This window comes from Populus nigra, chromosome 18, assembly GCF_951802175.1.
Source record: "Populus nigra chromosome 18, ddPopNigr1.1, whole genome shotgun sequence".
In the NCBI taxonomy this organism is placed as follows: Eukaryota; Viridiplantae; Streptophyta; class Magnoliopsida; order Malpighiales; family Salicaceae; genus Populus; species Populus nigra.
The window spans coordinates 167,544-192,785 of record NC_084869.1 but is presented as its reverse complement, the minus strand read 5'-3'; the positions used below and the strand labels follow the sequence as shown (position 1 = coordinate 192,785).

Here is a 25,242-nt window from a genome sequence, read left to right as displayed (position 1 = left end):
GAAAGAGTTCAAAGAGAAAACATGGAGAATCTCTAAACTAGCTTTTGAGTAGCGGCTGCCATTACTTTTTGCTTAAGAAAAGGGTTGGTATAGTAGGATGTTAGTTAAGAAACTATGGTTAGTGTGATGTTTGATGAAATCTCAGCCGTTCGAGCACTCTACCATGCCATGATCAGGTAAGCCTTGCATGATGAAGCCATGGGACCTCCTATCCTCAAAAGAATATTTCGTGTTAGAAACCATAACCCTACTTGCAGAACCCACAAGGCATTAGAGGATTGAAATCAAGGGAAAGAGTGGTTTTAGCCTTTTAGGTTCACTTTTGAAAGGCTTCTGTTTGCAGTTTTCGTGTCTTCCAATCAAACAAGAAAGCTAGATGACCCCAGGATCTTAGTGATTTCTCATCTGTTCTTCTTTGCTGGATAAAATTTGCGTATTTTCTTTGCTATAGGACCCATTTTGGACCCATTATTCATTATTTATAACAGGAAAGTTAAAAAAAAGAAGTTTGGCTTTATATTTCTTTGATATTTTAGAGATAATTAAAGGATGTGCAGATGAGGCTGGTGATAGTGGCCCTCGTACTAGCTCACTGTTTAGGATTCTCCACAGTATTGCCACTACGTGTTAGGTGTAATTTTTGTTGCAAGTGTACGTGAATTAAAAAAAATTATAAATTATAGTTATATTGTAGTTTTTTATAACCCAGATTTGAAAGAAAAAAAAATTAACTAATGATGGAATAAAATATAGTTTCGACGAAGCCTCCTCACTATCTCTTAAATGCTTCAGAATGGGAGGGTTACGCTCCAATCCTGCCTTCCTTCCTTGCATTCTTTTCCAGGGTGGGGTAACAATATTTTGAAAACCATCAATCAGAAAAAGCTAAATGAAGTTCTGATATCATGGCAGTGCCCCGTGAACTGGATTGTTATAAAGCCCGTGTATTTTTCTACATCTGGTATATACCACTACTTCACCATCCCATTGAAATACGTCCTATCAGTCAGCCATCATCATCCTTCAAAGTGCATTGGCAGGGCCATTTGGTACACCAAAAATTTAAAAAAAAGTTGAAGAAAAAAGCAAGCAACCTGAATGGCTCCTGATGCAACTCCTCTCTTTCGAAACTTCACTTTCACCATTCCAAACACTTGAGGACAAAGGAGCCTTGTGTAAGATGTAAAACATATTTGAGCCCACAGGAAAACGCATCACTTGTGATCATTTATTGCACTGGTGTGATGCCTACCAAGCTTGCCAGCTGTCCTAGTTACGGGAAGCAACAACACAATCCATGCAACCCATGTTTATGGTACAAATTTAGACCCGAACTTTACCTCCTTGTATGTTTTTTCAGTACTAGCAGGTAATGGAAAGTCACTCGAGAAAACAAATGATTGACATAAACCCTTCCACAACAACGTGAAAGCACATTATTTACCCAGCTTTCTTAAGAGATTCAAAGCTTTCTGCCGGATATTACCTAAAAGTAGAAGCAGTCAGTCAGCTAAACAAGAAAACTGCATCATGAACTATAATATTACAAGGGCGGAGCTATTGAGAACAACAGGATTCTTTATTCAGAGCTGCTGAAAAGAGAAACCTTTCCTTCAATCTCCACTCAATTTTGCTCCGGGAGTTGTAAGAAGTCAGTCACAGACTAAAATAATCCACCATCTTAATAACTCATTTCAGATTATATACAAAACGAAAACAGATCATGCTGTTCAGTGCCATTAGGCATAAAAAACTGTTCAAAATATCCATGTAGTTGAGAAGGCACTTTTACAAAACTATCACTAGCATAATCAACAAATTACAACACCTGTAGTTCAATGGTCTGAAATTATATAACAATTAGTCAGAAAAATGGCCACAAAAACATAAACGAAGCCAAGCTTGAAAACCAGGCACAGACGAGCTGGTTGGATCTTAACAAGTTTTTCCTAGTTCATGTACTACATACCTACATGTTTTTGACGTAAAAACCTAAACGTCAAAAATTAAGTGAGGATGTTCCTCATGGAATGTACGGAAGAAAAACCTGTGAAATAGACAACTACGCAGTTATATCTACAAATCGGCTCAAGCATGGACATGATGCCAGGAATAACTTCAGACTAACATATTGTTCCCTCTAGACTTCAAGGAGCGAAACGAAGATACAATCAGTGCCCTCTAAGTTATCACTGAATCCACCCTAATCGACTGTAATTACAATAGCTTACTATCACTTGAATTGCCACTCTACTGATCAGTTTCCGCAGGTGAGGGATCAATGTGCACTTGGCGAACAAATTGTCCTTTCACTCTAGGACGCTGCTCAGCAAGTTTTTTTCTGCTCTCATACCGAACCTGCACATAATGTTTTTTTTTTTAAAAAAATGAACCACATATTCACTATTCTAATTGTGGTGTAGTTAAGTGTTTCTCACTATGTCGCTGTAACCAGACAATAATCAATGCTAATCGTATTATTATGTTGCTGCAACAGTGGTGAAGATGACAGATGAAGGTGACAACATACCTTCTTGTCATAGCATCTCTCTTTACGCTTCAAGCGAAACTTATTTAGAGCTGCTTCTCTTTGAATAGATCTATGGGAGTATGAATGTGTGAAAGCACCTTCCTCATTCTTGCTCTCGGAAGCATCCCTGACAATAGCAACTTGATCGACATTGACATTGCCATTGCTTCCAGAAGTGCTTCCATAGCCCATGCTGTTAAAGTGACTTGCAGCACCATTACAGAAACTGCTACTTGCACTCTGATCAGTGGCAGGAGAAATAAGTCCTCTATCTTCCAAGGAATCCAATCTGTTTTCTTGCTTTTGTAGTGAACCATTGGTGGAATCATTTGTATGTTGACCAAGTCGATCATAGAGCTGTTCAGAGGTGCTCCCATGATTGGAATGTTGAAATTGGTTCACTTTATAGGTGGGCTCTTGCTGGCAAGCTGAACCTGGACTCATCGTTGGTGATAAACCTGATTGTTTGCAAAACATTGGGGGAAACACGGAGCCATAACTGTTGCATAGATTATTGAGTCTTGTTTCTTTCGCTGGAATTTGGATAGGAAACACTCTTTGTCCAGGAGATGAGGTTGCAATTTCAGATTCCTTGGTTTGACCAGCTGCCAGAGAGATATCACTTTTTTGAGTACTTGGTGCTAGACTCAGGGCATCAGAGTTATAGCCAGTACTGGATATTTTTCTGTCATAATTGGTTCCTAATTCCTTCTGATTCCCAGTACTTTCCAGTGCTGAATGTGGAAGCTGCAGAGGCCTGTTAATGTACCTGCAGGAACATCATTGAATGTATTAGAAAACAGATGCTACAGGCTATATCTGTTTATCTCCTGCTAGTTTAGTGACAACCAAAACATAAATTGTATCAAGGATATAGCGAACAGAAATAGGAACTCACTGTGTAAAGGCTGAGGCATTAGAATGCCGGAGAGCCCGTCTTTCTTCTGTATCTCGAATCTCAAACCCACTTGGATGAGATCTTCTCAAGGAAAGATCCAAATGTGGAGAAGAATCAAAGTTGATTTTGATGTTATTGAAAGAAGAACTGCGATTAGTAGATGCTCCCATGAAATCAAAGGCTTCTCTGTGAGAGTTGGCAAGGGCAACATCGTTGTCACAACTCTCAATGGCAACATAAGCATCTGTTCTTCCATTTCCTGGAGAAATTTCCTTGTCCACGTCCATTTTATTAGCATCCTCGCAGGCAGCTGCAGCTGAACCTAATTCAAGTGAAACATATATAAAATGTTAGTTATCCTCAAAGAATTTAACAAATAAGATAATGCTAGATGAAATTGTTCAGTACTTTTACCATCAGCTTCTCTATCATGCAAAAGCAATTTGTGACCCAGATTCACATGCATTTCAGGCTTCTGCATATTCATGTCAGTCAATGAAAATATGCTCCGTACAGGCTGCAAAAATTCCTGCATATTTTCCATGTGGGTGCTCTCAGCTTCCAAGTCTGGCCTTGTACAAGAGCTCTGCAAGAGAAAAAAACATCCACTCTCTACATGAGACCTCATGTAGCCAACCAAAACAGGAAGGGAATTTCTTTTAATCATAAGTGAACTCATAAATGCTGATATGTATGTCCCAGATGATATATACATTTGAGGTTCTAGAACTATTCAATTATCCCGTGAGTCACATTCACCTAAGGGATTCAGCATTCTAGATGGACAGTGAATCAATTCATAACATGAGACTCATATGGAATCTGAATAAGTCTAGAATAAGCAATTGAAATAAAGTTCATGACTGACTACGAGGATGAATTGAAACAATGACTAAAGATTTAAAAGATGGTGTTCTCATTCAAATTAAACCTGACAGAGGGTTTCAGTTGAGGCTATAGCAGAAGAATGGGCCCATGTTGTCCAAATAATGTTTCAACTTTCAAGCACCATGACCTAATCTGAGTAAGTTGTATTTGACTTGAAATGTTTCCAGCTTTTTCGACTATACACTACAAAATTCACCTCAAAAACATCTGAGGCACCTTTATTTCCATTTAATACGAAATCTTGACATGCGGCTACTAATAAAAGAAATGAGAATTGGCAGAATGGTAGTTAAGCTTTTATTACAGAAGCACATAAAAGAACAAACTTCATCTTTTTAGAGAGGTCTCTTGCCAAGCCATGCACCTAGAAAAGCATATGCTCTCTCATATATGAAAGAGTACTAACCTGAGCATCACTCCCTTTCTCTGTTTGCCCTTTACTCCTCTGAATAGAAGCCATTTCTCCACTTGCATGATTGCTGGCAGGACTATTTTCTGAAGTGGCTTCAATCTTGTCCTGTCCAACGCTTTCATCTTGGGGGCCATTTCCTCCAGCAAGGGACTGAGAAAATGGTAACTGGTTAGGGCTCATCTAGAATGAGAAGTTAATAACCTTCAATTAAAATGAAAAGAAGAGAAAATGATATAAACGATTAAGTGCAAAGAAGACATACAGATTGTCTTCTCCATACATGTTGCCACAAGTTTCTCAGTTCATTTTTCCTTAAAGGCTTAACAAGATAGTCAGCAGCACCTCTCAACATGCATTTATAAACTGTACTAATTGAATCCTGAGAGGACATCACTGCAAAATCACCCAAAAGAATTGATGTAAGTTCCCTTATCATGGGGGGTAATTAAATCATTTCTATTCATCTAGAAATTCATTCTTCCTATCATACTTATGACTGGAATGTTTTTGCAAATCTCATGCTCCATTATAATAGTAAGAAGAGGATATCCAGATATTGAAGGCAAATCCACTTCAGTCAATATGAGGTCTATGCCATGTGGCCTTCCTTTCAGTATCTCCCATGCCTTTAAGCCATCAGGAACACTAACAACTGCTCAACAGAAAATAAAAAAGAAGAAAAAAATCATCTCAGTGCTTACAAAACGTTATGAAATATTTAGCATCTGGCATATAGTTTAGTACTGAATATATTGCGACATCAGGTGGTGGAAATAAAATAAGTCAAAGGACAGGAACTCTCTCACACCAATAGTCAAATTTCCTAAAGCCTGCAAGCACAGGATCCCTCACACCAAGAGCCAAATTTCTATCTTAGGCCTACCAAAGGTAGGGCGAGCTCTTTGACAGTGACTTCTAGTAGGGCGATGAAAAGCTACTTCAATCTAAGTGGATGTAAGGAGTTCATGTCCCCGTACACATTTTCCCCATATGGATGTCGCCAGGTATGGCAGCATGTTATTAGCCATGCTGGGAAAGAAGAAGACTTGCTTTGCATCGATAGAAGCTCAATAAGGTGTAAAAGATAATTATTTTTCTTTTTCAGCACAATGCCTAATTCAAATGACCATGAATCTTGAACTACTTAAAATAATGAGTATTGCAAGATATATATGAAAAGCTATTTCCATAGTTGTTTTTCAGGCCAAAGTCCACCATTCAATATGTTTCTGACCTGTTTTCTGCTCCAGAGTCCTGGTTCTTAGGCAATTTAGGTTCATTCATATTTTCCAAACTTGGATTAGTTATTTTTCCATGCCCAACAAACATCCAATATCCCTACAAATTAAGATTAGACTTGCTTTAAGTGGATGTCTGTTGGCTTTTTAGAGCTTTCTTTTGTTAGATGCATCAGAACTGATTCAAATCACTTTTATCTTTCCAGTTTCTGTAAAATTTGAAATTTTTGTTTCCTTATTCCCTATATGGCTATCGTTCAACTTATCCAACAAAACCAGAAGAGCAAGATAGTAGAATTAAAAGAAAGAAGGAAAACATATTCCTCGTTATAATACAAAGAAGATCTTTTCCTGGCCTCAAAACAACTAGAAATCATGTCAATAAATAACTAGCTTAACAAGAACTTAACCTCAAATCACAAGCTGCACATAACAGTCCTTATCTTCAGAGGTCAAGTTTAGACCCACATACATGCATACTTAAAGAAAAAAACCTGCAACTTGAGTCCCAAAACCATAATGTTACAAAACAAGACTCCTCATTTCTCCATCAAACATAACATAAACACACATGACAAGCAACCATGCTTAAGAAAAGATAACACAAACAGAAAAACCAACAAGAACCCAGTTCACAAGAATAATCACAAAATTAATAAAAAAAAAACAACAATTGAACCAGTTTGAGAAACAAGTTCAAGCAACTTACCTCTATAACTACATTTCCTAAGAAGAGCAGCAATTATCTGTCTAGTTGAATCATCAGCTTCAACTAACAACACCCTTAACACCATTCTTGGTAGAAACCCGTCCCATCTCACTAACCCGTCATTCAAACCTTCACCTTCTTTCTTCTTTTTCTTCTTTTTTTTCACCTCCCCCGTTTCTTCTTTACTCTGTTTCCTCTGTTTTTCCTCCTCTCTTTCACTCTTTGATCTCACTTCCAATTCTTCACCACTACTAATCACTACCTCCCCCATTACGTTACAATCTCTCCCTGCCTCTGAAGTCTCAGTATTTTTTAGCACTTTGTTTTGGGAGGTGCTTTTCTTGGTCTTCTGGTTAGCAAGTGCAGCATAAAACACAGAAAAATCTAACCCTCTCCTAAAACTTCTAAAAATATCTGAAATAACCCACCACCTCTAATAGCGTCCCAAGATCCAATGGTTGTGAAACAGATTCCATTGCCTACCCCATCTGATCCTACAGTCCACAATTTGCCATCCCTAAAAATATCCAAAAATATCTAGATGCCACTAGTGTATGGGTCCATATCTGGACACATCAGCCACCCCATCTGTGTACAGAGTCCATGTATTTAGCAATACCAACTTGTGGTGTAATAGTGTTTAAGGATCAGGAGTGAATGGATGGCTCACTGGGAAGCTTTGGTCTCTTTAGTTTGGTGGTGCATATTTAAGGGTCAACAACAAAAGGCGAACAAGTTTCCACTACCTCTTAAACCAGCTTCTCCTCTCTCAGATATTTCTTTTGATATTTTGCGAGTGGAGGATACTTTTTTCATCTGGGGTGTTGAGATATTTTTGTAAGTGCTTCGAAGGAGACAATTGCCATCTCATGGTTAGGATTTTCCCACATGGAAGGGCATTAAAGGATGGTTATGATTTGTGGTGGCGGCTTTTGTCAACCATAGATGACATGCTTCTTTTTTTTAATTGGGCTATGGTAGCTTCACTCTCTTTGATCATGAGATCTTGCTTCTACTCGCTTGATTATTGAAGGAAATGGCATCTAAACCAATGTATCCACTGTCCCTCCTCTTGGACAACATGTGGGGTTCGATTTCTCCTCCTGTTGTGTTTGCTTTTCATTGGACAATTGGGATTGCAATCATCTATTTTACATGATAATTTAAATTAATCAAGTCATTAGAATCCTCGTGTCTACTTTAATTATCAATCACCCTCTAGCTTGTACGTGTGTGGCCATTGTTGAAGATGATGGTGTGTTGCATGGTTTGCTTACAAGCTTTAGATTGTAGCTAGTGGGATAAGCTGTCCTCACAAAAATGCAAAAGCAATGCCATATGGCTCTTATGATACGGACCCTTCGTGCCTCCTTTATCCTTTTCCTTTCTCGTATTTTCCTTTCATAAACTCTTCGAAGTTGAATCCACAACTTTAATGGCAAGGCAGCACAACATGGAAGCGAAGGGTAACAGCTCGTACACATGTTTAGCGAAGGGTAACACCTCCTAATAATACTTTGATATTATAAGGGTTTAGCCTGCCTTTAATGGAAATGTTTAGTGTTCAAGGATCTTTTTTCTAGATTTTTAAATTTGGATTTTAAGGCTGAGAATAATTTGAATCTTAAACTAACATACAAGAGAATTTATTCTTCTTACAAGAAATAAAAAAGAAGAGTTCGATTGAAATACATACAAATTGCTTTGAAATCTTCCGTAATTGTTGAAAAAATGAGAAAAATAAAAGTCTAGACTGACTAAGATTTTGTTTATGAATAGAGACCAACCTAAACATTTGATCCAATTTGATGGTTGAATCAATTAACACGATGACCTTATGGTACTGAATGCTTTGACATTAAGAATTTAATCACACAAAAGAATTTGATTGGCTTAAAACCAACAAAGCTTTCAACTCCCTGCCCACAATTAGGCCCTTCTAATTCTACATATTTCCTTATCTTTTCTTTTTTTGATTTTTGTCACAGATTCTGGGCAGAAGAAATTGGAGGCCAGAGTAAGATCACACTTGGTCATGTGTTCAAGCATAAGGAAATGAGATATGGGCACCAATACATTGAGCCCATAAGCCCATTTCCTAATATCCACTAAAGACATGAAGATTGAAACTTTCTGGGCTCATGAGCCTAAAGATTAAGTCCACATCTAGTGGGGACCAAACCAAACCCAGCATTGAACATCCATCAGCTGACGTGTCCTTATCCATTTCTCTTGCCAGAGAGAGATCTTTCCAAAAACCTCACGTTTTCCTACGTTTTCCAGCAATCCAAACAGACCTCAAAGGAAAATTGTCAATGGCTTCTCTTGTAGAAGGTACTTTGCAGACAAGCTTTAACAACCCATTTGTCTCATTATCACCAACACCACCTAAGACTTCACTAGCTTCTTCTTCAGTCATTTCTACCAAGACCCAGATCCCAAAATCATCTCTCAAGTCCTGTTTTTTAGGCAAAAATATGAGCTTTATTGAGTTGGGAAGGACAGCAAGGACTCCTTTAACCCATGGTGGTTACTCAGTTAAGATGTCATGGGATGGTCCACTTCACTCTGTCAAATTAATCATTCAAGGCAAAAACTTGGAGGTTTTGCTTTAAACTCTCTAAAGATTCTAACTTCTAAATTTACATTTCTAATTCTTTATGTCTTTGAATTCTTTAAAACGATTCAAGTTTTGATTTAATTTTTTTTTGTTATTTACTGTCCAAATTGTAAATGTAACAAAATGTTTGGTTTTGTATAGTTAACTGATACAGTTAAGAGACATGTGGAAGACAAAGTAGGAAAGGCAGTTCAAAAACATAGTCATCTTGTTAGGGAAGTTGATGTAAGATTGTCTGTTAGAGGTGGAGAGTTGGGGAAAGGTCCGAGGATTAGAAGATGCGAGGTACCATTTACATTTTTAATTGAAAGTTAGCTTTCATGCTCTTGGGTTTGCTTTAAATTGGTTTTTTTCTTTTCTTCATGGACTGGTTTTCCTTGTAGGTGACTTTGTTTACAAATAGGCATGGAGTGGTGAGAGCAGAGGAAGATGCTGAGACAATCTATGCAAGTATTGATCTGGTGTCGTCAATTATTCAAAGAAAGTTGAGGAAGATTAAGGAGAAGGAGTCTGATCATGGTAGACACATGAAAGGGTTTAATAGGCTGAAGGTTAGAGAACCAGTGCCACAAGTGGTGGAGGGTGATGCGGATGAAGTTTCACAGCAAGAAGTTGAGGACTCCATCGAAGAGGTTTGTCTCTCTTAAATTACTGTTTAATCAAATTAATCTCGTTGTTTATGTTGTCATTATTGTTTTTGCTTCTATTTGGTTGCTATGCATTGTTTTGCATCACCAAATTTAGGTCTCATCTGTTCATGAGTTCATTCAATATGGTCATAGAATAATCTATACACCATAAAGAGCTTTTCCTATTCCACCATCTAGTGACCAGTGTGGCATGTCTAATTTGCAGAAATTTAGGATCATACCTTGTGCCACGGCTAATGCCATGTTGATTCTCTTAGCTAATCATTTATAGACTCTGTGAAAGGAAATTGTTTCACACAAATTTTGTGCTCATGAAGGATTTGAGTCTCAATCTTTTCAAATTATGGCTTGGCACTGAAAATCCTTCCTTGCAGCTTGGTGCCATTGTGTAACAAGCCTAGCTGCTGGAAAATTGAACAACTCACTGCTGGAACTTATACAATGAAATAAAATAACAAAGCCAAGCCTTGTTCCTAGTTCTGAATTATTCAGGGTAGCCAACCTCCTAAATATCTAAACAAAAGACATAACAGAATTCACTCCCAGATGCCCCTACTGCAGCCAACAGTGGCTGTTATTTATATTAAGAAACTGGAACAGGACAAGCTAAAGAAATGGGAAAAGAAATTCAAATTTCCTTCCCCCCTGCTGCCAAGGAATTTGAACTTCAAGTTCTTTATCTCCTTATCTAGAGATCTTGTTGAGTGGAGTTTGTCCCTTATATGTTCTGCTCTTAGAGTTAGTCTTCCAACCAGGATAAGACTCTTCCTTAAACTTTGAAGTTTCACTGTTATCTTCCCTCAATTGTTTTCGATATTGTTGGTAACAGACTGTTACACAATGCACTGATACCAACAGTTGAAACTATATAAATAACATTCCTTCAATTTGTAACTTTGTTAGTTCATTTCACTGTGAACCTCCATATATCATTCTTGTCTGCCATAGATTCTCTCTCTAAATTCTAAACCGATTGCCAGGTTGTTCGCACAAAGTTTTTTGACATGCCACCTTTGACTGTCTCGGAAGCTATTGAGCAGCTGGAAAATGTCGATCATGATTTCTATGGTTTCAGGAATGAAGAAACTGGTATGAACATATGCAGCTTGTTTCAATTTGTTTTTCACTTATCCTCTGCAATCTGTAAACTTATGTAGGTACTGAATTGCTGTGTGCTTGATTGCAGGTGAGATAAATATTGTTTACAAAAGAAAAGCTGGTGGATATGGTCTCATCATACCTAAAGGAAATGACGAAGCTGAGAGATTAGAGCCTTTGGTGGTAGAACCAGCTAGAGAATCATCATTGGCAGAGTAACCAGGCCTAGAAAATAAGATCTTCCTAAAAAATAGATTACAAAACCCACGTTTTTGGTAATGCTGTGTATACAATGCTAAGGCATCTAAGAGAGCATGATATAGGGTTCGAGACCTGGTGAACGCACACTAACGAGATGTCATGACATGATTGTACTGGTTATTAGATTTTGGAAGATTAGGTTCAGTGTGCCGTGTCCCAACTTTTACTGGAATGAGAAGACAAATCTTGAAATCAATTCGATAAAGTCTTCTTTCCATGCGGACGAGTCTTGACTATTTTCTCTTTCCTGTGGATTTTCACTTCTTTGTTATGTATGGAAATCAATACGATAAAGTCTTCTTTCCTGTTGTATTTTCTCTTCATGCTATGTATGGTTCTTTGCTTGCTGCCATGTTGGTTTTCCTTAGTTGTGAATTCTCTCTGGCGAAGTTTTGCGCGAGCCTACTTCTGCGAAACTTCTGCTTATGTTCAAACAAGTTAAAATTCGATTTCTGACAACATGTGCCCCATCTGACCCTGTTTAGGTCGTGACTTGCATTCGCCTTCCAGAGCGGTGGAAAGCTTCTTGGTGAAAGAGATGTCCATTATCCCGGTTATGGAAATGTCAAGTGGAGGTTCAGCACAGAGTTCATATGTGGATAAAACAGCTCCCCTCCCTGTTAGCAATGCTATCATGAAGTTTACGAGCATTTATTTCTAGCCATAGCAATTAGATTTCAATTGTCAGAAAATACAAATACCATACCGTTCAGTATTGAGTTCGTATGCTCAACATGTCTTTTATAAGCAACAGATAGTAAACTTTTTATCAATGAATTAACAATCATCAATCCAGTGTTGATGTGTTCAACAACCATTTTAATGTTGAACACATCAACACTGGATAATGTTGACGTGTTCTCAAATAGCTTAGATATATAATGTTGATGTGCTTATTGCAACTTTTATGTCAGTGAATATGATCCGTAGCTAATCAATTGATTATATATAGTGCTAATTTTATTTATGTAAAATATATTTATTAGTAATAGAAGTTTTTTTTATCTGTTTTTAATTATCATTTTATATTTGGTTAATAAATCTAAAGTAAAGATAAAGTCTATAAAATAAAAATGATTTACATAAGAAATTATAAAGTTGTTATAATTATGATATTTTTATTGCATCAAAGCATTGTTACTAAATGTTCATGGTCAATGTTTTATTTGTTGGGTCTTTGAATATCATACACGTAGTGGAAACTATGAAACAAAATTATTTGAGAACCCTAAGATCCTGTTATATAGATATAGAATTGTTTAGGGATTTATTCCTGAAGATATGATTTTTTTCGACTTTGAATATTTTTTTAAAGGCTGGGATATCGCAAATTACAAGTTATCTAATTGTCCGGTCTCCAACGGTAATTCACACGAACCACTCGTGAGAAATCTCATAATTCCCTATTTATGAGAGATGAATTGTGTAAGCTTAGAGTGCTAGTTTTAATATTGTGTTCACGTAGTTTTTCTATCTAACAAAAAACCATACTTTTTTTTCACTTACAAAATAATAGGTTTAGCTTTATATTTATAGAGAATCTTTAAAAATCCTATAAATAATAAAATATTTATTTGTTCCTTAAATAATATCCATGTATTATTTAAAGATAATATAGCAAGTAACTCAATTAAGTTCTTACTTGATTTTATAAGTCCAGAAATATAATCTTTGTATTAATTATAATTTAGTCCTTAATTTCTAAAATATATTTTAATCAAGTCATACTTAATTAAATCATCCTAGTTTAATTTTTTATTAATGATTCTTAATGTGTGTAACTCATTAGGTTTCTAATATGTAGGCCTAAATATAAATTCTAATTCTAATTAAATAGAATTAAATAGATTAAATAATTTAATTTATTATTAATTCAACAATTGATTAATTTATATTTAAAGATCAGGTGCATCGTCTAACAACGTGTCATGATCCTCTAAATATTATAAATCATTAGTGGTTTGACTTAACCTTTTAGTGACCAGTTTCTCAATATAATGAATATTAATAATGTTTTAATGAATATCAGTTTCTAATATGTAGGCCTAAATATAAATTCTAATTCTAATTAAATAGAATTAAATAGATTAAATAATTTAATTTATTATTAATTTAACAATTGATTAATTTATATTTAAAGATCAGGTGCATCATCTAACAACGTGTCATGATCCTCTAAATATTATAAGTCATTAGTGGTTTGACTTAACCTTTTAGTAACTAGTTTCTCAGCATAATGAATATCAATAATGTTCTAATTTAACATTAAAGCATATAGTATATCTGCCATGTAAAATCATGTTTATTCTTTATCTAATAGTCATTGATCGTTTGAATAAGATATGAAACTCTTTTTAAATCTAATTCCACATTGGCCAAATAATTATCAGTCAATACTATTTGAGAATAGATGAAATATTTTTCTTAATTCATCTAAGGTGATGAATCTTCTCTTGATCACTCAAGTACTTTCATATAGTTCATGATATACCCAATGTCTGCTCTTTTGTTACCTTGATTAGGATAACATGTAACAGGATCAAAGTATAACATTATTTATATAAGATGACTTAATGATCTCAATTTTAAGGATCACTTACACAATTATTGTGTGAGCTTTTCCATAAACATAAGTGATCTCTCCATAAAAAATTCTCATGCATATTAATTATAGGTATCTCTTATACCTCAGCTTATGCCTCTTATTTTGGAGTTGTTGTTTGTTAGATAAAAAAAACTACAGTCACAGAATAGAAAGCTAGTACTCTAGGCATAATAATTCATCTCTCCTAAATAGGCTTTTAGGAGATTCCTCACTAGTGGTTCGTGTAGATTACTGTTGGATGTCAGACAATTGGATAACTTGTGATTTATGACAACCTACCCTTTAAATAATTATTCAAAGTCGAAGAAGATTATATTTTCAGGTAATAAATTTATAAACAACTTTAGATATGTATAACATGATTCTAGGGATTCCTAAATAATTTTGTTTTATTGTTTTTGCTATGTGTATGACATTCAGAAATCTAACAAGTTCCTGATTATGCTGAACTTTCCAGTAACACCACACCCCATTAGCAATATATTATTTGCTTTGGCCCATGAGACTCACTGATTTGTTCTTGGCAGTCACGTATGGCTTCAAAACGTGTTTTATTAATCAAGATGAATATACTCATAAAATTTAGATGGAGTTTTTGGAACGGGATGAAATTCTAAGTGAGATAAATTTTATTCTAGTTAGTTTTATTTTTTAAACTAGAATAAGATATATCAGTCACAAATGAATGGTAAAATTTTAAATGAACTATGAATAGCTAGAAATTCGCACAAGTGTCAATTATGGAGATTAATATTGCGGTGCCTCCACCACTCTTGTGTGTAGTCAGTTAAGGGACCTACTGGTATGGAAATATATAATATGAAACGGTTTGCTCTAAAAGCAACTCATGCAAAAGCAACAAATAAGAATTCATTAGTATAATTACCGTGTTTCCAACCCTCAGTACTCTTTTTTTTTTTTTTTGATTTACATGGGGTGTCCGGGCCAGCTTACGCGCACCACGACTATTCCCCACGGCCCGCTGGACATCCTGCAAGCCCAGGAGCATGTAAGGCACCGCGGGGGTGACAGGCGTACACATAGAGGGTCGAACCCGGGACGGGGGCGGAATAAGTCACACGAATTAACCACAGCAGCTAAACCCTCAAGTACGGGTACACTCGAAGACTCGAACTCAGGACGCATAGGCAGGGCGAAGCCTGCCATAGCCACTGAGCTGCAAGCCTCGTGTGTCAACACTCAGTACTCTTGTTTAGTCTTCTCGTATTTAAAATTTGGTCAGCACCCAGCTAAGGATGTTTCTCCCAGCAGTGAGAAAGATCAATAATGACTTTGACTTGGTCTTTAAATGTGTCACCCATATATACCGTCAGTCATCAACAAATTAAGGGACCCACTTGCATGGAAATATTTGCAATGCAATATTTAACACTGTTAAGAGTCAACTCTTACCGTATGGTTTCCAAAGGAAGACTCACGAAACAAAAAAGAAAAACCTTGTTGCAAAGGAGAAGGGGATTGCCAAGAAATCATTCAAACACTATTGTATAAGGGACCTACATGTAATGGAAATATAACACGAAGCGGTTTGCTCTAAAAGCAACTCATGCAAAAGCAACGCGTTCCCAACACTCACTCTTGCTTAGGCAACGTGTTTTCACAATTTAAACATAGTTTTCAGATCACTTAAAATGGTATTCAAATGATTTTTCTAGTGGCACAAATCGATAAATGATGGTTATTTAACATAGACGTAACATATGCAACAATTCTCGTATACTTTCATCTACGTTGGGTACTTAAATCTTGATTGGTTTGTGTATAAATAGTACCATTGCAAATCTTTTTTTCTCATCTCTCGTACAACACTCCAAATTAATATACTTTCGAATCCTGTAAGGCCAGCCACCATGGGGTTTTCACCACTGTCCCTCTCTCAATTTCTCTCTTCCATTCTGTTTCTCTTCCATTTTCACACAACAATTTCTTCATCAAATTACTCCTCTTCATCTCATTTCTGTGCTCCTGACCAAAGTCTTTCTTTGCTCCAATTCAAAGAGTCCTTTTCCATTAGTAGCTCTGCTTCAGGGCGTTGCCAGCATCCCAAGACAGAGTCGTGGAGAGAGGGTACAGACTGCTGCTCGTGGGATGGGGTCACTTGTGAACTGGAAACCGGGCAAGTCACTGCACTGGACCTTGCTTGCAGCATGCTTTATGGCACCCTCCATCCCAATAGCACCCTCTTCTCCCTCCATCATCTTCAAAAGCTCGACCTCTCTGACAATCATTTCAATAGCTCCCATATTTCTTCTCGATTTGGCCAGTTCTCCAACCTGACACATCTTAACCTAAACTACTCAGTCTTTGCAGGTCAAGTTCCGTCGGAAATCTCTCAGCTCTCCAAATTGGTTTCACTTGATCTCTCTGGAGACTTAAACGGCTATTTGAGTCTAGAACCAATTTCTTTTGACAAGCTTGTTCGAAATCTAACCCAGCTTAGAGAACTCGATCTGAGTCGGGTAAACATGTCATTGGTTGTACCCAATTCCTTGATGAATCTGTCTTCTTCTTTGTCATCACTCAAACTCCGTTCCTGTGGATTGCAAGGAGAATTCCCATCCTCAATGAGAAAGTTTAAGCACCTCCAGCAGTTGGATCTTGCAGATAACAATCTTACAGGTCCAATTCCATATGATTTTGAGCAACTCACTGAGTTGGTTTCACTTGCTCTCTCTGGAAACGAAAACGACTATCTAAGTCTAGAACCAATTTCTTTTGACAAGCTTGTTCAAAATCTAACCCAGCTTAGAGAACTCTATCTGAGGTGGGTGGATATGTCATTGGTTGTACCCAATTCCTTGATGAATCTGTCTTCTTCTTTGTCATCACTCACACTCTATTCATGTGGATTGCAAGGAAAATTCCCATCCTCAGTGAGAAAATTTAAGCACCTCCAGCTGTTAGATCTTAGATACAGCAATCTTACAGGTTCAATTCCAGATGATCTCGGGCAACTCACTGAGTTGGTTTCAATTGATCTCTCTTTCAATGACTATTTGAGTGTAGAACCAAGTTCTTTTGACAGGATTATTCAAAACCTAACCAAGCTAAGAGGTCTCCGTTTGGGTTATGTAAACATGCCTTTGGTCACACCTAATTCCTTGGCGAATCTGTCCTCTTCTTTGTCAGCTCTTTCCCTTTGGGGTTGTGGATTGCAAGGGAAATTTCCAAGTAACATCTTTCTCCTGCCAAACCTCAAATCACTTGATTTGACATTCAACGGCGGCCTCACTGGCTATTTTCCTTCATCCAATGTGAGTAATGCCCTTTGGTTATTGGGTCTTTCTCATACAAGAATTTCAGTTTGTTTAGAAAATGACTTCTTCACTAATCTAAAGTTGTTGCAAGTTCTCTCTCTTAGAAACTCTAATATCATAAGGTCAAATCTAACTCTACTTGGTCATCTTACACAACTCACCCGATTAGACCTCGCAGGTAATAATTTAGGCGGTCAGATTCCATCATCACTTAAAAATCTTGTGCAGCTTCATTCTTTGTATCTTGATTCCAATAATTTTTTAGGTCGTATTCCAGATTTTTTAGGTAACCTAACCCGCCTTGAAAATTTAGGTTTATCCAATAATCAACTCTCAGGACCTATTTCTTCTCAAATAAATACCTTTTCATTGAGATTCTTTGATTTGAGCAAAAACAACCTGCACGGTCCAATCCCAAGTTCAATTTTCAAACAAGAGAACTTGGAAGCCCTTGTTCTTGCATCCAACAGTAAATTAACAGGTGAAATTTCTTCTTCTATTTGCAAGCTTAAATTCCTTCGACTCCTTGATTTGTCCAACAACAGCTTGAGTGGGTTTATACCACAATGTTTAGGGAACTTTAGCAACTCTCTCTCAATTTTGAATCTTGGCATGAATAATCTTCGAGGCACTATCTTTTCAACATTTTCAAAAGGGAATAACTTGGGATATCTCAACCTAAATGGCAATGAATTAGAAGGGAGAATACCATCGTCTATCATCAACTGCACATTGCTGCAAGTTCTTGATCTTGGCGGCAATAAGATTGAGGACACATTTCCCTATTTTCTAGAAGCGCTTCCAGAGCTGTATGTTCTTGTCCTAAAATCCAATAAACTCCAGGGTTTTGTAAATAGTTCGACTGCTAATAATTCATTCTTCAAATTGCGGATTTTTGACATCTCCAACAATAATTTGAGTGGACCTTTGCCAATAGGGTATTTCAATAATCTCGAAGCAAAAATGACCTATGATCCTAATATATACTACGTGATGGCAGTGACATGGGAAGGGTTTGAGATTGAGTTCACGAAAATCCAAAGCACTCGTAGAGTACTTGATTTGTCAAATAACAAATTCACAGGAAAGATTCCAAAGTTGATCGGAAAGCTTAAAGCAGTCCAACAACTTAACTTCTCTCATAATTCCCTTACAGGTCATATTCAATCATCTATAGGAATGTTGACCTATCTGGAATCATTAGATCTGTCTTCGAATTTGCTTACTGGAAGGATTCCAGTACAGTTGGCAGATCTAACATTTCTTGCAGTCTTAAACCTTTCACATAACCAGCTCGAGGGGCCCATACCTACTGGAAAGCTATTCACCACTTTGGATCAAAGCTCATTTGAAGGAAACTTTGGCTTATGTGGATTTCCAATGCCAAAAGAATGCAACAGTGCCGAGGCACCTCCATTGCAGCCATCAAACTTTCACGATGGAGATGATTCAAAATTCTTTGGAGAAGGATTTGGATGGAAAGATGTGGCAGTAGGGTATGGATGTGGGTTTGTGTTTGGAGTCACAGTGGGATACGTTGTGTTTAGGACAAGAAAACCAGCATGGTTTCTGAAAGTGGTTGAAGATCAATGGAATCTGAAGGCAAGAAGAACGAAGAAGAATGCTCGTAGAAATGGTGCAAGAAGAAACTAAACAACGGAGCTAGTAACATGAAGTAAGTTCTGCAAGCATTTGACATCTTAAAGTTTTATGTGCAAGAGTTTATGCTATTTTTTTTTTTGCGGTATTTCATTTGGTTAGTCTTTTCTTTCTGTTTCATTAAATAAAAAAATTATTAGTACTCATGGATATAGTTGTGTGTTTCTAAATTGCAGTGAAGTTTCGAGTAAACATTCTCGCTGCCTTATGAGATACCAAGTGGAGTTGACATGAGAAGAACGCTAGAGTGGCAGATTAAGTGAACTGGATTCCTCTTTCGTACTGCTTCTGTTTTCCTTCATGGTTGTGTTTTATTTATTTTTTTCATTAGTTTTATTCGATTTAAGAACTATTTTTTCGAGTCACTTAATTTGGGTGTTTTTTTGGTCGTTTTTTTTTTTTTTTGGTTTGGGTGTTACTTCTATAAAAAAGGGCCATTGCACGCAGCAGTTACTGTTGACTAGAAAATCCTGCTTGATTTTAAGTACACAACCTACTTGCACATTACTTTGAAAAGATATTCATAGTGAGAAATAAATACATCAATGTGTTTGTAACTTAACTCACAAAGGAACTCTAATTACAATATCACGAAGCATCGGTGCTTTATTCTCAACCCAACTGTTCTTACGAATCAGTATAAATAAAAAATTAATTCTTCTCAAAAGCAAGCAACTCAGAACACCATAGAATCAATAAAATGTTGCAGAAGAAACCCAGAATACCATAGAACCAAACATCTGAAGGAAACACCTAGTTGCTTGGTGTGCTATGTTTCGTGAACAGGGGATATGACAGAGTTATCAGATATAGATCATTTAACAGAAGATAGTAGTTAGTAGGAAGGATATCCATGTAACATTATTGAAATGCTTTCATAGAACAAGTAATATTTATCCCACCCTTACAGTCTGAAGGAGAGATAGTCTCATTAAAATCCCCAACAAGGCACCATGGCTTAGAAATGTTACATTTGAAATTCACCAGATAGCTCCACGATTCTTTCTTTGAGGAATAATCCATAAATAGCACTCAATCAGTATTGTACCATGTAAAGACTCTTTCTATATGCAATATCCTACCATTGTATTCGTGACATTAAAGCTGGGAGAATTCCATATAGAAAGCAGGCCCCATTAAGACCAACTGAGGGAACAACATACCAAGATCTAGAATATCTTAGTGGATCATTACTGTTACTCCAACCTTCCTTTCCAATCCTCCCGCTCTTTATCTATGAAAACCTTCAAGGTGTCCAATCTGATCATTATCATCATCAAGCTAAAGAATGGCCTTTCCAACTTCCCAGCAAGCTTTAGCTCCCATTCTACTATCAACAGGTGGTTGTTACTTGTTGCTCCAGTTGCCGAGGGGAATTGATCCCCTTCTCCATTACATTAATGTCCATGCCAGAGCATATAACCTTGTGTCTGTTTCTGATTTCATCATCTGAGATAGACATTTCAGTGATTTCCAGGTTAGCAGACTTCTCTTTTCTACTTCTTGATGTTCTCCCCTCACGAGTAGCTGATTTTAAGGAAAGTTTCTTCTTTCTTTTGTTCGAACTTCTCTTCTTTTCCTTCTCTAGTTCTGCTATCTCCTCTGGTTCTGCTATAGGTGTGATGAAGACCTCAAACATCTTGTTTTTATTATATTTCACCGGGCCATTTAAGCATGAATGAGATCAGTTGTTGGTCCGAAGCCTTATAGTAAGTAGTTAACAGAGGCTCATGTGTGCTAACTGGAACTATTGAGAGTGTGTTTTCCTCTAGCCCAATACACTGTGATCCATTCCTCCACTCATCCATATAAGCATTAGAGATAAGCCCACCATCAATATTTAAATTTTCCTCTGACTGCTCTTCAACAATTTGGACTCCATTGCTTTTTATAGCAGCTATGGTAGCAGGGAAGCTTGTTAGTGCAGTGTTGCATTTATCGGGTCGCTATCGGTTGTTTCTGTCTCCTCATGGGTCTCAGCAACAGATTTCCTCAAAGAACCTTTCTCTGGAGAAAGCAAATCAATATTCAAAGTACCCTTCTTGTTAATTCTTTCAGGCAGTACATCTTCACCCAGGATCACAAAAAGAGAATTCCCTATCCATACCATGGCTACATTCAGCAGTCTCATTCGTGTCATCAATTCTTGCTCCATCTATTCCAGCTTCCATTGGCTCCTCAGAACAAAATTACTCAGCAGCAGCGTATGATGATTTGAGAGAATCATGTTTGGAGGATTCTAAAGTATCAAAGCTGGAAGGATTCAACTTCCCAGCCCAATTTTCCACAACCTTCTTTTTATCAACCCTACTTGAATTAACCTCTAAGCATGGTTTTTCTGTAACTTTAATGGCATAGACCGAACCACTAATCTCCACCTAAGTGGTTCTAACAATATGCTCTCTAAGGCCAGTAACTATCGACATTCTGCCAAAGATTCATCAATGTTTTGCTTTAATTATGTGTTTATGTTAGATGAAATGCTTATTAGCAACTATTCCATTTGCCTTAACCTCACAGATCAAAATGGGAATTTTCAGGATAAAATTAGCCATTGTACGTAGCACACTTTGCTTCAAATCTAGCTAATTCCAGATTTTGATTATGAATTACATAAATCAAACTCTTCAAACTACTTCAAATTCCCTTTTTTTTTTTACATTGTTCCCACAAGCCTCAAGCGGACATTCAGATAAAAATTATGGCATATCGAAACTACAATGTTGTCTACTTAATGAGGTGGGAGTGGTGAACTGAAGAGAGAAGAGAGGTTGTCTGGGGGTCATGGTTTTGGATTTTGATTTCTATTTTTTTAGAGATGAAAAAGATGTACGTAGTTGTATGAGGGAAAGCATTGGTTAAGGGACGGTGGTAATTTCTATTAGGTACGTAGTTGTATGAGGTAATTTCTAATAGGTACGTAGTTCTAATAGGTACCATCAGACGAAACCATGAATATTAATTTATGTAGAATTTTGAATTTTTAGCTTAATTTTAGATTTTATAATACTTAACCCACCAGTTTTGGAATTCTAATTTTTCCATTCTTCTAATTGTCGGTCTAAAACCTATTTAAATCCATCTTTATAGCCGGAATATGCAACCTTCGGTGCAAACGCTCATCCCTAAAACCTTTTTTGCAATCCTCCATTTCCACGATAGAACCCTAGAATTTCCAAGTTATGCAATTGGAGTATTCTCAAAATCTTTCAAGTCGAAAAATTACAATACAATTAAACATCTACAAATTAATTCCCTTGGTATGATGAAAATTATTTATTAATGAAATAAAATATTATTTAATTGAGATATTGTTTAAACCCTAAATTTAAATTGGGACTGAATAAAAATATTATTTGATCGAAGAATCTTGCCATATGCCTAAGCTGTGAATTAACTATACGTGTAAATTACTAAAGAAAAGAATCTTGCGTGTTGATTTTTTTTTTTTGAAAATAATTTCAGTGGACAGAGAAAGCTTCGCAGAAATCCCACTTTCAATAATATCTACAGAATTTATGAGCACTATTAATTTGTTGGAAAATTATATACAAGAAATAATATTGTTACAGATCATTTAGTCAAGCAAGGAGTTCTTAGAGAAGATGACTTAATTAGATGTGGATTTAGTCGTGCTAGTAAGTTTTCTCACTCTTCTGAGTTTTTCTATACTCTTCTTTCTATCTATTAAGCTATGTTTTTAATGGCTATAACAGTGATTCAATAAATCTCTCGTATTTCATTAAGAAAAAAAAAACTCATTGCATATTCTTATTATGTATATGATTTTGAGTTCCTGTTTGTTTTTTATTTTAAAAGTATTTTTTAAAAAAATTATTTTTATTTATTTTTATTTTCGAATTATTTTTTAATGTTTTTAGATCATTTTAATGTGCTAATATCAAAAATAATTTTTTTTAAAAAATATATTATTTTGATACATTTCCGAGTAAAAGCACTTTGAAAAGCAACCGCAACTAAACTCTCAAACACGCTTCGTTTAAGAACGCGATTGAAACCGCATTCTCTTAAATTTAAAAAAAAAATGTGATTAAAATTATTTTTTAATGTTTTTAGATCCTTTTGATGTGCTGATTTTAAAAATAATTATTAAAAAATAAAAAAAATATCATTTTAATATATTTTTAAACAAAAAAACACTTTAAACATAACTACTATTAAGAATCTCAAACAGTCAATTACTCTCTAACAAAAGCCCTATATTACAAAAATTATCGTGGAAACTAATATTGCCGTGTATTAAACCTTCAGTCCTATGTTTTGCGCCACTTGTTTGACACTATATTTTAATTAGATGCGGAGACTTGAAGGTGAATGAAAGGGACAGACTTGAAAAAAGAAAGATCTTTTAGGACTACCACTTCAAATCATAAACTCATTTAAAATGCTAATTATTTTAATGGCATTTTAGTCATTTAAAATAATATAAAACGATAGTTTGACGGAGGGTTTCTCATTTTAGTCATATTTTATATATCTCAAGTATTTACTTTTCCTTTTTTTTTTTTTCTTTTTTTTCTCCTTTGCTTACACCCTTTGTGAGGTAACTGCAGTTATCATATCTATTCAATATGTGCCTAAACATTCTATACAAAATAATCACCAACTTATAAAATAAATAAATAAAATGTTATAAAAAATGTCAAAAAGTAATTAACTGTGACATATAATTGTTTGAGAATTTTATATGATTTATTTGTTTGTTTGTCTGTCTGTCAAGCTAGAAATTATTTGAGGAGTGCATGCGGAGAAATCACTTGTTCAAGAAAAAATGTTATTAGGAATCTCTACTAAAAAATACAAATGAATTCTAATTAAATAGTTTGCTCTTAATTAGATTTAAAATCACTTGAGGAATTTGCTAGAACGTATTTTATTATGAGTAATGGATCAGTTTTTTATCTTCTATATTTGGTTTCAAGATTTTTCCTTCCATAAATTTAATTCTCTCTCCAATTGGACACATCCGATTTGCTCGATGGGTACACAAGTACTTGTGAACAATAATGATTTAATATGATTTTTTTTTATAATAATCAAAGTTTTATTGATTTTGAAGTAGAATACAATGATAATAGAACCATCAAATAGAAAACAGCACTTAAGATGCTATACACCTAACATAAATATAAATAATATTTGACACCAACAGAGAAATTTTGTTGATTATGATCAGATTTATATGCATTAATATTACTCTAAAGAGGTGTGATAAGAAATTTTAGGTAATTGTTTTTTGTTTTTTGTTGCAGCAGGTCAAATTTTTTTCCCTTAAGTTTGGTTTTTTTTTTTTTAATCTTGTCCTTATATTTTACTTTGGTTATTAGTTTAATGGTTTTTTTAATATCTGTTCGATGATTATAAAAAAAAAACTACTCTAAAGAAAAATGGATGATATATTCAATATCGAACTTCAAAACATTAAAAGGGTATTCAAAAGATTGTTTTAACGACAAAAATTGACCAACGATGGTTATTTAACAGACATAATAATGTTTTGTATACTTTATCTACGTTTTGGTTCTTAAATCATGCATGGCCACATACCTAAGATGTGAATTAACTACGTTTGTAAATTATTGAAATATTGTGGTTTTTTTTTGGAAATTAAATTCAGTATGTAAAGCAAGCTTCACATAAATTTCATTCCTAAATACACTTTAGAAAAACTTCTCTGAACATTCACATTAAGCAGTCACAAATTTTTTTCCCTAAAAATATTTTCATGTAAAATTCCACCTCCAATATCTATAAAATTAATTATTAGCACCATTAATTTGCGGAGAAATTATTTACTAGAAACAAAGACTTTGGGGTCAAGAAAAAGGACAGACCAAGTCGTAAGTGATTCCCCATAAAAAGAGGTAGTTTAGATCGTGACTCCGCTGAACTTTCCTTTCTTTGTTTACGGCCACTTATGTTTCCCAGGGGATCAAGCACAAGTCATATAGAATTTCCAATTTTTTTAAGAGCTTTTGCTCAAAGTCCAGAGGTGGGAAGAATGCCTGCTTCTGAGATTCACATTATAAGAACAAGAAGAGATTCAAAGAGTGGAAGAAGAACAAGAGAAGCCTTGAGGCTTGATAGTGCTGAAATTGTGTTATGATTTGCCTTAATTGTTGTTATATACAAGTGTTTTTTTATATAGTTCAATGAATCCTACTAAACTTAAAATACTAAATTGAAAAAATTAAACTGAATATATATGATTACGTACAATAATATAATACACAGGTCTTGGGCCTATATTAAATTATGTTGGATCAGACTAAACTTCATGCTTCAACACACATGTCATTCATCAATGAACGTTTTCTTCTGATCTTGTGCTCCAATTATGAACTTCTTTTTACTGGGAAGTCTTATTTGTCAATG

The 25,242-nt window shown here is 35.5% G+C and overlaps 3 protein-coding genes across 6 annotated transcripts; 2 read left to right on the top strand and 1 right to left on the bottom strand.

Annotated features, from left to right (window-relative positions):
* Window positions 1-1,786: 1,786 nt before the first annotated feature.
* LOC133678438 (two-component response regulator-like APRR5) lies at window positions 1,787-7,089 on the bottom strand. Of its 4 annotated transcripts, none has more exons than XM_062100728.1 (8): window positions 6,676-7,089; window positions 5,219-5,380; window positions 4,991-5,121; window positions 4,723-4,908; window positions 3,843-4,014; window positions 3,429-3,750; window positions 2,531-3,299; window positions 1,787-2,358 (listed from the first exon to the last, which is right to left on the bottom strand). In XM_062100728.1, exons 1-8 carry the CDS (start codon window positions 6,944-6,946, stop codon window positions 2,251-2,253), a joined length of 2,121 nt encoding a protein of 706 aa, XP_061956712.1. In that variant the 5' UTR covers window positions 6,947-7,089; the 3' UTR covers window positions 1,787-2,250. The 4 variants fall into 4 exon arrangements, with proteins under 4 accessions (XP_061956712.1, XP_061956714.1, XP_061956715.1 ...); XM_062100730.1 differs by having other exon boundaries at window positions 3,429-3,744; XM_062100731.1 differs by having other exon boundaries at window positions 4,723-4,878.
* A 1,803-nt stretch (window positions 7,090-8,892) lies between these two features.
* LOC133678439 (ribosome-binding factor PSRP1, chloroplastic-like) lies at window positions 8,893-11,616 on the top strand. Its single transcript, XM_062100733.1, has 5 exons — window positions 8,893-9,278; window positions 9,437-9,580; window positions 9,679-9,927; window positions 10,926-11,034; window positions 11,132-11,616. Exons 1-5 carry the CDS (start codon window positions 8,991-8,993, stop codon window positions 11,260-11,262), a joined length of 921 nt encoding a protein of 306 aa, XP_061956717.1. The 5' UTR covers window positions 8,893-8,990; the 3' UTR covers window positions 11,263-11,616.
* A 4,098-nt stretch (window positions 11,617-15,714) lies between these two features.
* LOC133678168 (receptor-like protein 9DC3) lies at window positions 15,715-19,353 on the top strand. Its single transcript, XM_062100398.1, has 2 exons — window positions 15,715-18,862; window positions 19,023-19,353. The coding sequence occupies exon 1, from the start codon at window positions 15,781-15,783 to the stop codon at window positions 18,838-18,840; it is 3,060 nt and encodes a 1,019-aa protein (XP_061956382.1). The 5' UTR covers window positions 15,715-15,780; the 3' UTR covers window positions 18,841-18,862; window positions 19,023-19,353.
* Window positions 19,354-25,242: the final 5,889 nt, after the last annotated feature.

Coding starts and splice junctions, on each gene's coding strand:
- LOC133678438 (XM_062100728.1), bottom strand. CDS start 6,946: ATGGGGGAGGTAGTGATTAGTAGTGGTGAAGAATTGGAAGTGAGATCA. Junction 5,122..5,218: donor CAAAAACATTCCAGTCATAA/GTATGATAGGAA, acceptor GTGATTTTGCAG/TGATGTCCTCTCAGGATTCA. Junction 3,300..3,428: donor AATGCCTCAGCCTTTACACA/GTGAGTTCCTAT, acceptor ATGTTCCTGCAG/GTACATTAACAGGCCTCTGC.
- LOC133678439 (XM_062100733.1), top strand. CDS start 8,991: ATGGCTTCTCTTGTAGAAGGTACTTTGCAGACAAGCTTTAACAACCCA. Junction 9,581..9,678: donor CGAGGATTAGAAGATGCGAG/GTACCATTTACA, acceptor TTTTCCTTGTAG/GTGACTTTGTTTACAAATAG. Junction 9,928..10,925: donor TTGAGGACTCCATCGAAGAG/GTTTGTCTCTCT, acceptor ACCGATTGCCAG/GTTGTTCGCACAAAGTTTTT.
- LOC133678168 (XM_062100398.1), top strand. CDS start 15,781: ATGGGGTTTTCACCACTGTCCCTCTCTCAATTTCTCTCTTCCATTCTG.